The 14,569-nt window shown below is 43.4% G+C and overlaps 1 protein-coding gene across 7 annotated transcripts in view; it reads right to left on the bottom strand.

Moving 5' to 3' along the window:
• The window catches only part of BIRC6 (baculoviral IAP repeat containing 6), a 338,837-nt gene that overhangs the window by 140,304 nt on the left and 183,964 nt on the right, over positions 1–14,569 (bottom strand). For 6 of the 7 annotated variants that reach the window (XM_056567403.1, XM_056567397.1, XM_056567396.1 and 3 more), the window contains exons 57-58: positions 6,462–6,591; positions 6,331–6,354 (exon numbers count right to left, since the gene is read on the bottom strand). In XM_056567403.1, coding sequence (XP_056423378.1) covers positions 6,331–6,354; positions 6,462–6,591 — 154 coding nt within the window. The remainder of the gene's footprint in view (positions 1–6,330; positions 6,355–6,461; positions 6,592–14,569) is intronic. The other variant, XM_056567399.1, reaches the window with a different exon arrangement.

The raw sequence follows: 14,569 nt of genomic DNA, 5'->3' as shown, positions 1-14,569 counted from the left end.
CCCCTGCGATCTCCAGGACGGCAGCAGCTGTGGCTCGAACACGGAAGTTTGGAGCTCCCGTGTTGGTGACATCATGCCACGACCCCTCCATTAAGGTCTATGGAAGGAGGCGTGACTGCTAAGTACTAACCGTCTCATCTCCTCCGATAGACATGAACGGAGGGGGCGTAGGGGCCAGTCATCCGGCACGGAGTGGAATTCACTCCATGCACGGATGCCGCACCGGAGATCGCGGGACCCCTGCGATCAGACATCTTATCCCCTATCCTTCCTACCCTATCTTGGATTAACATGTTGGATGCTAACATGCATGATCGTGTGTTTCCACAGGAGATAAGAGGTCTCGCAGCAGTTTACTACCCACATCCCACTGTAAGTAACAGAGCCATTTGTATAGGGATCTAAAAGAAAAGATAGCTGTTCATTGAAAAAGCATTTATCAGACAGGTATTTAAGGTGTAAGGGCACCCAGTCCAGACACAGTGAAATCTTTTTGCCATGGATTTGCCACAAATCCGCATGTGTTTTGCTGTAAAAAGGGCAAAACCCGCTGTGAATAAAATGACATTACCATAGAGTTTGCCAGCTTTAATTTCATAAGTAAAATGTTTTCAGTACATGTGGATGTTTTATTTTTTTAATCTGATCCACTTACTGTTAATAGCTGCGAAAAAATCTACTGCAATTGTACTACCTGAGGCCTTATTCACACGAGTACAGTACAGATGTATTTTTGCAGGTGCCATATGGCTAGATCACTATAATGGTTGCTGCTGGGCCAGGATTTCATCCATATTATGAGTGCATAAATGTTTTTTTATATTACTTACCTGTAAAATCCTTGTTTTGCGAAAAAACATTTTAGCTCTTTCACCACAGCCTATACCTATACCCCCTCCCTGCAGACAATGAGCTAATCAGTTTGTACACAAGCAGCAGGAGTAACATATGAAGCCAACACTCATATCATTGGGGGAAGCAGAAGACTGAGCTATCCAAAAGCAGTCCCTGAGGGGGAAGGTAGATAATATAGCATTATCAGGAGGAAGACAACTGGAAGAAAGTCAACTGGATGGTAGTGAACCCCAAGTGGGGTAGGAAAAAGTGTATGCCCAGAGTGCATACGCCAAGGACAAAATCCGCACAGATGACAAGAGACCAGGTTGAAAGCGACTAAGTGGTCAAGGACCAGAGTGATGACTAGAGGGAGAACCAGACAAGTCATTCAATAACCAAAAGGATAGAAAAGAGAAAAAAAAGGCTAGATATAGGAACAATCTGTGCCAGTAGAGAAGAGAGACTCCTTATCATAGGAGAGGAGGACAGAAAAAGGAGCCTGCAAAAACAGACAGGACCATTGGCCATCAGGGTGGTAGAACAGCCAACAGAGAGAAACATAAAAAAAAAAACTACAGTGGCAGACCAAAACTCAGCAACAGACCTAGGTAAATCGAGCCTTACAAGACCACTCCATCCTGAAACAACCTGGAAGGACTTGGGATAAAGGTTGCAAGGGGATACTAATGCCCTTAGATGACCCAAGTGGTCAAGAGGAGAGCAACACAGGAGCGTTGAAAAAAAGAGGAAGGATGCTGAAGCATCTGTCCCAAGGAGAGGCATCTACAATAGCTAAAGAAACAATGTACCATCAGACCAGAGACCATGTGTAAGATGGTAGTCAGAACATAGTGACACATACTTTGATGGGGCATGATAATGCAGTGTTTGTAGCCTCAGTGGCTGCATGGACGAGTAAATCAAGCACCTTTCTTGGGTAGGTCTGCAGGATGGCAGACCGGATCCAACGACCGATGGTGCCCTTTAAAAGAAGGCACCTGCGAGAACCCTCCGAAAAAACAAATCAGATCGTTGTAAGGACACAGTCATAACTAGATTAACTCTAATTGCCTATACAATGTCTAGGCAATGAAGTGTCAAATATAGAGGATGGGAGTGGGATGGGCAAAAGTAGGAGAGAACAATGTTCTCGATGTGGAAAGTGGACAGTAGACAACACTCAAAGAGGCACAGTCATTGTTCATATATTGCAGGACTTATAATATGACATTTCACAATATACACGTGTTAAAAATTTTTTTAATTTTCACCTGAAATTCAAGCTCAAAATAGCCACCACTAGGGGTCGCCTGTCTTTTAGCCAGACAGACTAGTCTAGATCTTACAGCCTACTGGATACCGGCTGTAAAGCATACCGGTATCCAGTATAGGAGATTTCTATTGTGTATGCTAAACTACAGATAAAGGATGTGCGGACATGCTGGGAGCTGTAGTTTTACAACAGCTGGAGGCAACACTGCTCTAACACAGTTATTTACAAACATTGCAGCTTCAGTTGTTACTAAACTACAACTCCCAGCATGCTGAAATAGTCAAAGCTTTCTCGGACTCCTGAATGACAAGGAAGTTGATCAGACATTCAGGAGTATGTGAAAGATGAATGACACACATAGTGACAGCTATGCTGATTAGCATCCAGCTTTAATAGGAGAAGATAAAACAGATAGAACATGTATTCATAAAAATGCTGTACTTTTATCTAAAAAATCCTTGCACTAATTTTATAAAGAACTATTCTTATATTTAATACATTTTATCCTGTTATGAATTCACCATAATGTCTTCTGATTACTGCAGGCAAGCTCCAAGCATCTTCCTCTGACACATGACAGCATAAAACCAGAGAGGAAAGGGTTACAGAGTAGAGAGTACTGATTGGCTGACTGCCCAGGCTTGCTCCTGTGAGGGAGACAGACTGACACGCCCCCTCCAGCCTGCACAATGAAAAATAACTCACCAGAAGATAAATGCTTATATCTCTGGATATATAGGTCCTAGACACATAAAAATCATATGCACATGATCAGGATTGGGTCCTGAGTAACATTTTTCTTTTTTGCACTATGACAGGTACGCTTTAAGGAAGAAAGGGACCAGTTTTACTACCACCTTGTGGAAAGCCAGGTACAGGGACTTGCAAGAATGTACCACCTGCTCAGACATCCTATGGATGGAAGTGCTAGCCATAGGAAGAATGGCCTTCAAAGAAAGATGCAGAGTAATGCTGCTCAAACCCTAAAGAGAGTTAAGAACCATATTATGATCGCTGCACACCACTGGAGAAAAAAAGGGAGGGGCACAATAATCTACGCCATGCAAAAAGGTCTTCACCTGAGGGGAGAAGGCATAGTGGTTACACCACTTAAAAAAAGGTTTCCACACAAAGTGGTAGATTGTGGCAGACTGCCGTTTACAAGCCTTGAGCATGGTCTGGATGACTAAGAAAAACCACAAGACCTCGGCAACAACAAGATCTCGGATTGCCTTTACCAAGAGATCATCCAAGGATAGAATCACAGCAACTCCCTTGGTGCGGAGCCAGGACCTTAGTGAAGACCCTGGAAGCTGAGGTGAGACCAAGGGAACAGGGCTTTGAATTGGAAATGCAGAGAACAAACCGCAGAACAAAGGAAACGCTGGTAAGAGCTGGCAATTGGGACGTGCAGGTACACATCCCTGATATAAATTAACTTAAGTTATTTGCTTTGTTCCAAGGGCCAGATCACAGATTGCAAGGACTCCATCTGAAACTTCCAGATGTGAACAAATTGATTAAGCCTTTTAAGGTCCAGGAAAGGCCTGACTGAGCCATCCTTTTTTAGAACCGTGAAAAGGGTTAAGTAGAACATCTGAACACTTACAATCTCAGAGTAAGTTGTGATTGTCGTAGGAAAAAGCTTGCGAAGGAGACGTAATCCTTTATGGGAAAATTGGTCTGGAGGAAAAAAAGAAAACCCGATCAGGTATCCCGACAATACCACTTCTAGAACCTATTTTATCGTTCTTGTGGGCAGACCAAACCTCCCTGAAGGAGAGAAGCCGACCTTTACTCGAGTAAAATGAGGGCAGAATTTCAGGCAGAAGAAGATTTTGAGATGGAAGGCTTGGGACCCTTAGAGCAGGACTGTCAGGAAGGCTGCATGGCTGGCTTCGTAAAAAAGCCTCAAAAGCAGCTAAAATCCCTTGGCACAACCAGAATGCCACTGGCACTTGGGACAATTCTTTGGAAGGGAAGTACTCCCACCGAAGCCTCAGAAATAAGTTTATCCAAGTGCTCATCAAAGAGCCAGAACCCTGAAAAAAAAGGCCAGTAAGATTTAGCCTTCTTGGTTGCCATGTCTGCCACCCACGATTTAAGCCAGATGGAACACCGGATGGCCACAGAGTTAGCTGTGGCATGACTGGCAAAACAGGAAGACAACAAGGAGGCCTCACAGAGGAAGACTGAGGCATGGAGGAGCTGAAAAGCAAGATCCATAATGTCCTCCTGTGGGGCGTCAGCAGCAAGGAGTGGAGGCCCAAGCAGAATAGGCTTTACTAAACCAGGAAGAGGTAAAAAGCCAGGAGCAATGCCAAGTCCACATCAGGTGGCAAAGAGAAGCACCGTCTGCTTGACAGACTGGAAAGACTGTAGACAGATTAAGCGATGGGGCACTGCCTTCTTTGAGATTACATTCTTAGAAAATTGAAATATAACACGTGTCCTCTTGCAAGGAAGCAGTCTTGCAGTGGCAGTGGTCCCTCCAAGGACACAGAAGGGGGATACAGAAGGAGACCTACTTTGGGCCACCAAAGGACAGATTATATACCCACAAAAATATTAAAATATACCAGATTTGCATTCAAAATAATATGAGCAAAAGAAACGTTAAAAACCCAGCACCATGCCATTACTACATATCATTGTTAATTGTCCCTCTACAGGCGTACACTATATATAACCAATATCCAGGACACACTTGCAGGACACACAGTAAACAATAGTGTTTAGTGCGGATGTTTAAAAAACACTTTACCAAGCCCCCCCCCCCTATAAGGTTTCGTTAACAGAGTGATGTCTTCAGAGGTTACGGGGCAATGAGTTCGGTGATGAAACATGTACGGCATTTTTGGGTATATGTATGTCCTGGTATGTTAAGTACCAGGACGTATATTAACGTCCTATGGCGTTAAGGGGTTAATGGACATCTAGATGAAATATAACGTTTTTTGTATTTAAGGGCTGAGAGAATAACTATTCACCTTTACAATTGGTCATGCCTGTAGTGACCTGGAAGAAGCCGTGAGTAGGCAAAACTCTATACTCCGAAAATCAGGTCTTATTGTTGGAGTCTATGAAATGAAGATTTTTTCCTCGGTTTGCATTTTAGGAATCGTTCACATCTACGTCTGAGCTCTGTTCAGGAGCTCTGTCACAGAGCCTGTTCCTGGCAGAAAAAACTGAGCTGGACGATTAATTGCATGACCAGACAGACAGATCCCAGTGACTTGAATTGGGCCCATCTGGTTTTCTGTCAGCGTCTGTTTTTCAATATTTGAGCGGAAAAAACTTACGTGCAGCATTTTTCTCTGCTAAAGTCCTGCTATTTTGACGGCATTGTCTATGGGGACGGTTTTAGTTGGTGCCAGCTGCTCTCGGAATTTGCGGCTGGAGATTCCAAAATGTGAACAGCCTTATTGTCATTACTCCGGCACCAATTTCATATAGGGTTCAGATGTGTGCCACTACATAAAGCAACCCCAGTATTATAAATGACACATGGGAGCCGGTCACAGACTTGGAGCCCCATCCCAATTCTGGCAGTACATATTGTTATAAGATTATTTTCTTCTTGGTACTCAAAAACCTGATATTAACCATATGGACCTGAAAGTTTTTAGTTTTTTTTTTTCCTGTTTTATAAAGTGAAGACATATTGCTAGGATGTGCCATTACTTTATGACTTCTGGGGGTCCAACCTCAGGGTCCCCTACTGACAATATGAATAAAGGCTTTACAGAGGGTCCACAGCACTGGTGTAGCCCTATGTCTCATCAATCTTTTCGGCAGAACATCATTACATTTGTAGTGAGGAGCAGTCTGTATACATGCTCTCTCTCTCTTTTTTTTTTTGCTAGTTTCCTGTAAAGCAGTGCTTACTATTATCTAACAGTGTGGGGAACTGCAACTAGCCTCATTCACATGAATATAAACGTGATGCCGCACCATAAACAGCAGGCAGCCAGAACTCTGCTGTTCAGGAGAAAACAGTGAAAGGGGATGGCAGCACTACACCACCTCTCCAACTTTTTCACTTTTAGGATCAGTGAATGGTCAAACAGACACTGGTCATAAAGTAACAGCAAATCCTAGCAATACGCTATTCCTTTATAAGACTGGATTACCCCTTTAACAAGCAAAAACAAGCATATCTTTGGGTATACTAAGATAATAAAGACACACTTAATAGAAGCAAAAAAGCATGTATTAACCTGCAGTTGTAGTGGATGTCTGCCCTAAAATAAAAAGGAAAGATGAATCTTAACAGATTTATCCTAAAAAAGTAAAAATAAAATAAAAACTCAACAAAAAAACTCAACAAAAACACAAAACATCTCCTTACCAGAGACCCTGTCAAGTAGTTCTGCCAGCGTGGTAGAGATAGGCAGGTGGAGGGTGCGGAACTTGTGTCCTGCTCCATACATGGGATGTTGGATGATGTGACTTGTAGCATTGATTCTGCCTTTGTACAACTGTAAGAAACATAACATATCCATTACTGATAATTTCTGATAAAGACACAACCAATCCACAAGAATGTACTTTTAATGTAACATTTACAGGGTAAAAAAAACACGTCCTCAACTAGATGCCACGACAATAAGCGACCTGGAAAGCCCATTCACTCCTATGGACTTGGAGACTGCCATTTCCTCCATGCTACCCGGGAAGAGTTCTGGACCGGATGGCTACACAGCCAAATTCTATAAAATCCTACATCCCAACTTATCTCCTATTCTCATGGCGGCCTTCAACTCCATATCTGTGGACTCACACCCCCCTCCCCCCCCCCTCATTCCTACGTGCCTCTATTACTGTTCTCCCAAAAAGCGGAAAAGATCCACTACTATGCCCCAACTATCGCCCCATTTCCCTAATTAACTCTGATGCCAAACTATTCGCCAAGCTGATAGCCAATAGATTGTCTGCACACATGCCTTCCCTAATACACCCTGACCAGGTAGGCTTTGTAAAAGGCAGAGAAGCGAGGGACAACACCCTCCCGTACCTTCTCGGTTATACACTATGCCCACAAACATAATTCTCCGCTCTTTCTTCTCTCTCTGGACGCTGAAAAAGCCTTTGACATGGTGGATTGGGGCTACATGTCTGCTGCCTTGTCCCAAATTGGCATAAAGACAAACATGCTTTCATGCATAATGGCTCTATATTCCCATGCACAAGTTAGAGTTAACGGTTGTCTCTCCAAACCCTATGACATCCGTAATGGCACGTGCCAGGGCTGCCCGCTTTCCCCCCTCCTATACGTGATTTGTATGGAGCATCTATTAATAGACATCCTGATAGAATCCTGATATTAGAGGACTGACTGTAGGCTCACGCCATTACAAATGCTCAGCGTTTGCAGACGACCTCTTGCTCTATATTTCCTCCCCTCTGACCTCACTTTAGTCTCTTATGTTCACAATCAAACACTTTTCCCAAGTAAGTAATTATAAGTTAAATCATGCCAAATGTGAAGCCCTGAACCCGACTATACCCATTTCCATGTTACATCACCTCCGAGACACATACCCCTTTAAATTGAACACCTCCTCCCTGATGTACTTGGGAATTCGTGTGCCGGCCGTATTATCGGAAGCATACAAACTCAGCTTCCCCTCCTCCACTCCCTGAAGGGAGACCTCTCTTGATGGGAAAGGAAAGATTTCTCGTGGCTGGGCAGAGTGAACATCATGAAGATGAATGCACTCCCGAGACCCTTTACCTTTTCTCATGTATACCGGTCCATCTTCTCCGAACATTTTTTGGGGGAATTACAATCAATACGATCGAGCTTTCTATGGGCCCGAAGGCCCTCTAGGGTGGCCAACCATGTACTCGTCAGGAGAAAGAGTGAAGGAGGCCTCGCTCTTCCCGATTACCACTCATATTACCTGGCGACCGTGTTGACTAGGGTCCTGGATTGTTGCCACCACCGTGTTAATAAACAATGGGTGGAACTGGAAGGCTTGTCGGTGAGGAGTAACTTGATGGCGTTTCTGTGGCGCCCTTAATCTCCATCTTCATTTTCCCGACCCTCAGCCCTTCCTCCAGTACTTTAATCCATACATCGTGCACGTAAACTATCTATCGAAGCTTGACATCTTTCCACCAGGTGGGCCCCCTGACTCCACTCTTTGATAATCCCACCTTTGCCCCGACTCTTGCTAATAGCCATTTCCTGACCTTTCGCCGAGGCCAAGGGACTACCTTCTTTAATCTCCTGGACGGGTCCTCGGTTAAACCCCCTACTGATATACTTTCAGACACGGGCCCTACTCCCGCTCACCTATTCCAATATGCACAACTAACGCACTATTTCCACTCTATGAAAAGCTAGCTCCACCTTCATCGTCCTCTGACCGACTTTGAACGCCTGTGTGTTTCCCCTCGTCCCCCTTGCTGTGTAGTCAGTCATCTCTATGCTCTTCTCCTGGGGGAGTCGTCAAGGCGACCCCTTCCCTTCAGAGTGGGTTGGGAAAGGGAATTAGGTAATTCCATCGCTGATAAGGACTGGCACAAAGCAATTAAAAACTGCCACAAGTCTTCCCTGTCCTGTAAAGTGCAAGAAACCAATTATAAAATCTTGACGCGATGGTATAGGGTCCCATCTCTTTTGGCGACATTCTACCCGGGAGTTTTGGATCTCTGCTGGCGCTGTTCCTCAGGCAAAGGTACCATGATTCATATTTAGCTTACCTGTCCCTCTCTGTCTACCTTTTGGTCCAATGTCCTAAGCCTTATAGCCCATATCACGTCCGTACGCCTTGACCCTACGCCAGAAATTATGCTTCTATCCATACTCCTCCTCCCCCCTCTCCATACCCACTGCCACCTCTAGATTGATTGCCTATATATTGCTAGCAGCGAGGTCAGTTATACCAAGACTGTGGAAATCAACCACTCCACCTAACGTATCATCCTGGCAAAGTCACCCACATCCACAGAATGGAAGAGCTCACAGCCACCGCATACAATCGCTCATCTCGTTATACTGCGTTTTGGCATCCCTGGACGGCTTTCCAGTCATCTTCAGATTTTACTGCTGTGCATCTCACAGATTAGTTCGGTGGTCATTCGCTCTCTCTAACACTGAGGAACTCCCCCCCCCCCCCCCCTCCTTACTGCACAAAGGTCCCCTCTCCCATCTCCCTCCCCCCCCCCCCTTCCTACATAACACATAGGCTGCCGACATCGACTGGGTTTCGTGGAGGTCTGGAGGCTGTCTCGTCCGAGAGGTACTCTTATTCTTGTTCGTCTTACTCTTTGACCCCTCTCTTGCCTTATTCTCCCCCCTCCCCCCCCACCCTTCTTCTCTTCCTTTTTCTATCTCTTTCTTTCCTCTTCTACCACCTTCCTCCTCCCTTTCCTTTCTGGTTGTTATGACACTAACTTTTTTTATTATTATTTTATCTTATTGATAACAGTAATATTTTGCATTGCCTATTGCGCTAGTGTGGACTCAATACCATGTTGCCTCGTGTAACGTCAACCCACACGATTCACTGTATAACAACCATGTCTTTGTACTTTGACATTAGCGGTTGAACGTACTTGCATTACGGTTATGCGAAATTTTTTGCTCTATGTACTGTGTTATATTTGCTGTTCACATGAAAACTTGAAATAAAAAGTTTAAATTGAAAAAAACACGTGTGTGAGGTACAGGCCACATGTAACTGTCTCTCTAGCGAGATTACCGTAATGCCAATAGTAATTCCAATAAAGAATAAGCACCTAAGTGCAAACAAAAAAGATGCGCTCCTGATATGTGAAGCGGTGAAATCGTGGCATCCCAAACCGCTGAGAGGACAGCAGGTGGTGTCTCACTTTGTTACCGGCTGTCCGATCGGTTTTTGATAGCTCCAAGCCTGAAATCCAGGCTTGAGCAATCAAGAGCAGAAAACACTGGTCAATGCATTCTTATGGCAATGCATTGAACAGTGCCTGCAATCCGTATGCAATATTATACCCCCTAGAGGGGGCTATAACACTGCATAAAAAAAGGAAAAGGAAAAAAAATAAAAATTAACCCCTTCCCTAATTTAAATCAGAATCACCCTTTTCCCATTTAAAAAAAAAGTGTGTAAATAAAAATTAAAACAAACATGTGGTATTGCAGCGTGCGTAAATGCCCGAACTATAAAAAATATATTGTTAATTAAACAGCACGGTCAATGGCGTACGCGCAAAAAAATTCCAAATTCTAAGATAGCGTATTTTTGGTCACTTTTTCTACCATAGAAATAAATGAATAAAAAGCGATCAAAACAAAATTGGTACCGATTAAAACTTCAGATCACGGCGCAAAAATTTACTGCGTCGGAACAGAAGCCCCCAAAAATTACAAAATGGCGTATTTTTCTTCAATTTTGTCGCACAATGATTTTTTTTTTCTGTTCTGCCGTAGATTTTTTGGTAAAATGACTGATGTCATGACAAAGTAGAATTGGTGGCGCAAAAACTGAAAAATGCTTGGTCCTTAAAGGGGTTATCAAAGAATTTTTTTTTTATATATATATATATATATCAACTGTCTCCACAAAGTTAAACAGATTTGTAAATTACTTCTACTAAAAAACCTTAATCCTTTCAGTACTTATGAGCTGCTGAAGTTGAGTTGTTCTTTTCTAAGTGTTCTCTGATAACTCTTCTCTCAGGAACTGTCAAGAGTAGAAGCAAACCTCTTCTACTCTGTGCAGCTCCCGAGACAAGCAGAGATGTCAGCAGAAAGCACTGTTGCCAGACAGAAAACCACAACAACATCAACAGCTGATAATTATTGGAAGGATTACGATTTTTTAATAGAAGTAATTTACAAATCTGTTTAACTTTCTGGAGCCAGTTGATTTAATCACTATTCTCACCTCTGCTCTCCAGCCCCCCCCCCCCCCACCTCATCTGTATTCTATCGTCCTATAGCTATACTATACAATTTATGGCCCAACGTAATGTCCATTCTCCACAATCTCCAATTACCTTGCCGATAAACCGATAATGCCCCGCCCCCCTCACCCTCTGCACCGCGACTGCCCCCCCACCCCCGCACCCCGGCCCCATTGCCTCCCCCATCCGCGGTTTTATAATTACCTGTTCCCGGAGCCCAAGCTACTTCTTGCTCCTGCTGCGTCCTGCGTTACGCTGTGCGCAATGGCGAGTGACGTGATACTGCAACTACCGATGATTTTGCTTCTTGCATCACTGGACTAATACGGCTGCTCCTTACTAATATATATATATATATATATATATATAGCAACAGAAGAATGCAGCAGCACACTGCCAGCACAAGGATATAGGTGCAACATGAATATGCAGTTAAAACATGGAGAGCTATACAGCTATGGTGTAATAGATGCAAATGTGAAACTATTCTTTGTCTATATCTATCTATCTATATATATATATATATATATATATATATATATATATATATATATATATATATATATATATATATAACGTTTTTTCCTGGATAACCCCTTTAAGGGAAACTTAACTTTTATTTTTTAACACTAAAATAGCAAATGTGCAAACTTTGTGTACACCAAATTCCCCAAAATTAAAAAAATATGGACCGTTATTGTCCTAATCAGCAATATAATCAAGTATTTGACAACTCAAACTCCACAGATAAAGATGCACAAATATACTATAATATAATACAATACAGAATGATAAGTATTTAACAATATGGCACAGTGGTGCCTATCATGGTACTGATAATACTGTATATTCCTGTAAAGTAAAAAAAAGGGTACAGTAGGAAAACACAGCAGTGGCTCCTGTCTTTTAGCAGCTGACAGGCTCATGTACCATCAGGCTTATCCTATAATAGTAGCCCCGATGGTTATGCTGACTTCGGCCTAGCATACACTTGAGCCTATCAAAGCACAACCTGTTGGGCAGGGAACCGGTCTGGCATCTAACGCTTACAGTATGCTGCTACTTTGTAGCAAATCTTTAGGCATATTAAAGTACACCTACTGCCGCAATAATTTTCAAGAAGCCAGTGGTATAAAAGATTTATAGAAATTTACTAAGTCAATCGATCACTTATCCCCTTAACAACGTTGGACGTAAATGTACGTCTTGGTGAGGTGGTACTTAACCCCTTAAGGACGCAGGACGTAAATGTACGTCCTGGTGAGGTGGTACTTAACACACCAGGACGTACATTTACGTCCTGTGCATAACCGCGGGCATCGGAGCGATGCCCGTGTCATGCGCGGCTGATCCCGGCTGCTGATCGCAGCCAGGGACCTGCCGGCAATGGCCGGCGCCCGCGATCTCGCGGGCGTCCACCATTAACCCCTCAGGTGCCGGGATCAATACAGATCCCGGCATCTGCGGCAGTGCGCGATTTAAATGAACGATCGGATCGCCCGCAGCGCTGCTGCGGGGATCCAATCATTCATAACGCCGCACGGAGGTCCCCTCTCCTTCCTCCGTCCGGCTCCCGGCGTCTCCTGCTCTGGTCTGTGATCGAGCAGACCAGAGCAGAAGATGACCGATAATACTGATCTGTTCTATGTCCTATACATAGAACAGATCAGTATTAGCAATCATGGTATTGCTATGAATAGTCCCCTATGGGGACTATTCAAGTGTAAAAAAAAAAAATTTAAAAAAATGTAAAAGTAAAAAAAAAAGTGAAAAATCCCCTCCCCCAATAAAAAAGTAAAACGTCCGTTTTTTCCTATTTTACCCCCAAAAAGCGTAAAAAACATTTTTTATAGACATATTTGGTATCGCCGCGTGCGTAAATGTCCGAACTATTAAAATAAAATGTTAATGATCCCGTACGGTGAACGGCGTGAACGGAAAAAAAAAAAAAAAAGTCCAAATTTCCTACTTTATTAATACATTTTATTAAAAAAAAAAAATTTAAAAAAATGTATTAAAAGTTTTTTATATGCAAATGTGGTATCAAAAAAAAGTACAGGTCATGGCGCAAAAAATGAGCCCCCATACCGCCGCTTATACGGAAAAATAAAAAAGTTAGAGGTCATCAAAATAAAGGGATTATAAACGTACTAATTTGGTTAAAAAGTTTGTGATTTTTTTTAAGCGCAACAATAATATAAAAGTATATAATAATGGGTATCATTTTAATCGTATTGACCCTCAGAATAAAGAACACACATCATTTTTACCATAAATTGTACGGCGTGAAAACGAAACCTTCCAAAATTAGCAAAATTGCGTTTTTCGTTTTAATTTCCCCACAAAAATAGTGTTTTTTGGTTGCGCCATACATTTTATGATATAATGAGTGATGTCATTACAAAGGACAACTGGTCGTGCAAAAAACAAGCCCTCATACTAGTCTGTGGATGAAAATATAAAAGAGTTATGATTTTTAGAAGGAGAGGAGGAAAAAATGAAAACGTAAAAATTAAATTGTCTGAGTCCTTAAGGCCAAAATGGGCTGAGTCCTTAAGGGGTTAAAGGACATCTGCTGCATCTGCTGGTACTTAAAAAAAAAAAAAAAAAAGTTTACCTCATCTGATAGCTCATTAAAAGACCTTTCCAAAGATACCTCACTTGTCCAAAACGGTCAAGCCGTTCTCTGGTAATTGCCACCCAAAGCAGTAAGCAGCCATGTCATAAAGACTACATTTCCCATGACCCCCTGCGCCTGCTTCCTGTGAGCTGCTTCTCTCCCCCCTCCTCTACCCCCAAGGAAATTATAATAAATTATAGTAAAGTGATGCCCACAGCTCCTTCCCTTGTGGTTATCCCATCCCATCCTCACCACATGTTCTCCCCTGTCCAATAGGAGAGCCGGCTGCAGCTGCCTGGAAAACAGCTTACATAGCTATAATGTACAGTGTGGAATTGCAGGGGTGCCTCCAGCTGTTGCAAAACTACAATTTCCAGCATGTCTGGAAAGCCAACGGCTATCAGGGCATGCTGGGAGTTGTAGTTTTGCAACAGCTGGAGGTGCTCTGGTTAGGAAACACTGATAGATTATGGTGCAACATTTAGGGACTGAGGACAGGTGGACAATGTGGACTTATGGACCTCTCAGCAGCAGTGACCCACAGGAATGCTATGCTTTCTCTCAGCAGCACACTGCTGTAAACTTTATTCCAAGAGGGCAGTGAGAATAGGGACACACAGTACAATAGCTAACATGGTTGTGAGAGGCAGGCACATAAAGGGTTACTGCCTTCACTGACAGCAGCACACTGGCACCCGGCAGATGTAACCACGGAGACCGAGGGGGGGCGCAGGCCGTGCGGAAGCTGATTGCAGGCACCGGCTCTGTTTCTGCTCACATTCAAACGGCTCAGCTTACAGCCCTGAAACTCCCCTACTGTGCGCTCAGCCAATTGGAGGAGAGCCGCCGCTGCCCCATTGCCTCCCCCATCACCTGTTTTATAATGACCTGTTCCCGGGGCCCGTGCTACTTCTGGCTCCTGTGGCATCCTGCGTTACACT

The sequence above is a fragment of the Hyla sarda genome, chromosome 3 (assembly GCF_029499605.1).
Source record: "Hyla sarda isolate aHylSar1 chromosome 3, aHylSar1.hap1, whole genome shotgun sequence".
Taxonomy (NCBI): domain Eukaryota; kingdom Metazoa; phylum Chordata; class Amphibia; order Anura; family Hylidae; genus Hyla; species Hyla sarda.
The sequence above is the reverse complement of the archived record's forward strand: the minus strand, read 5'-3'. Positions and strand labels throughout refer to the sequence as shown.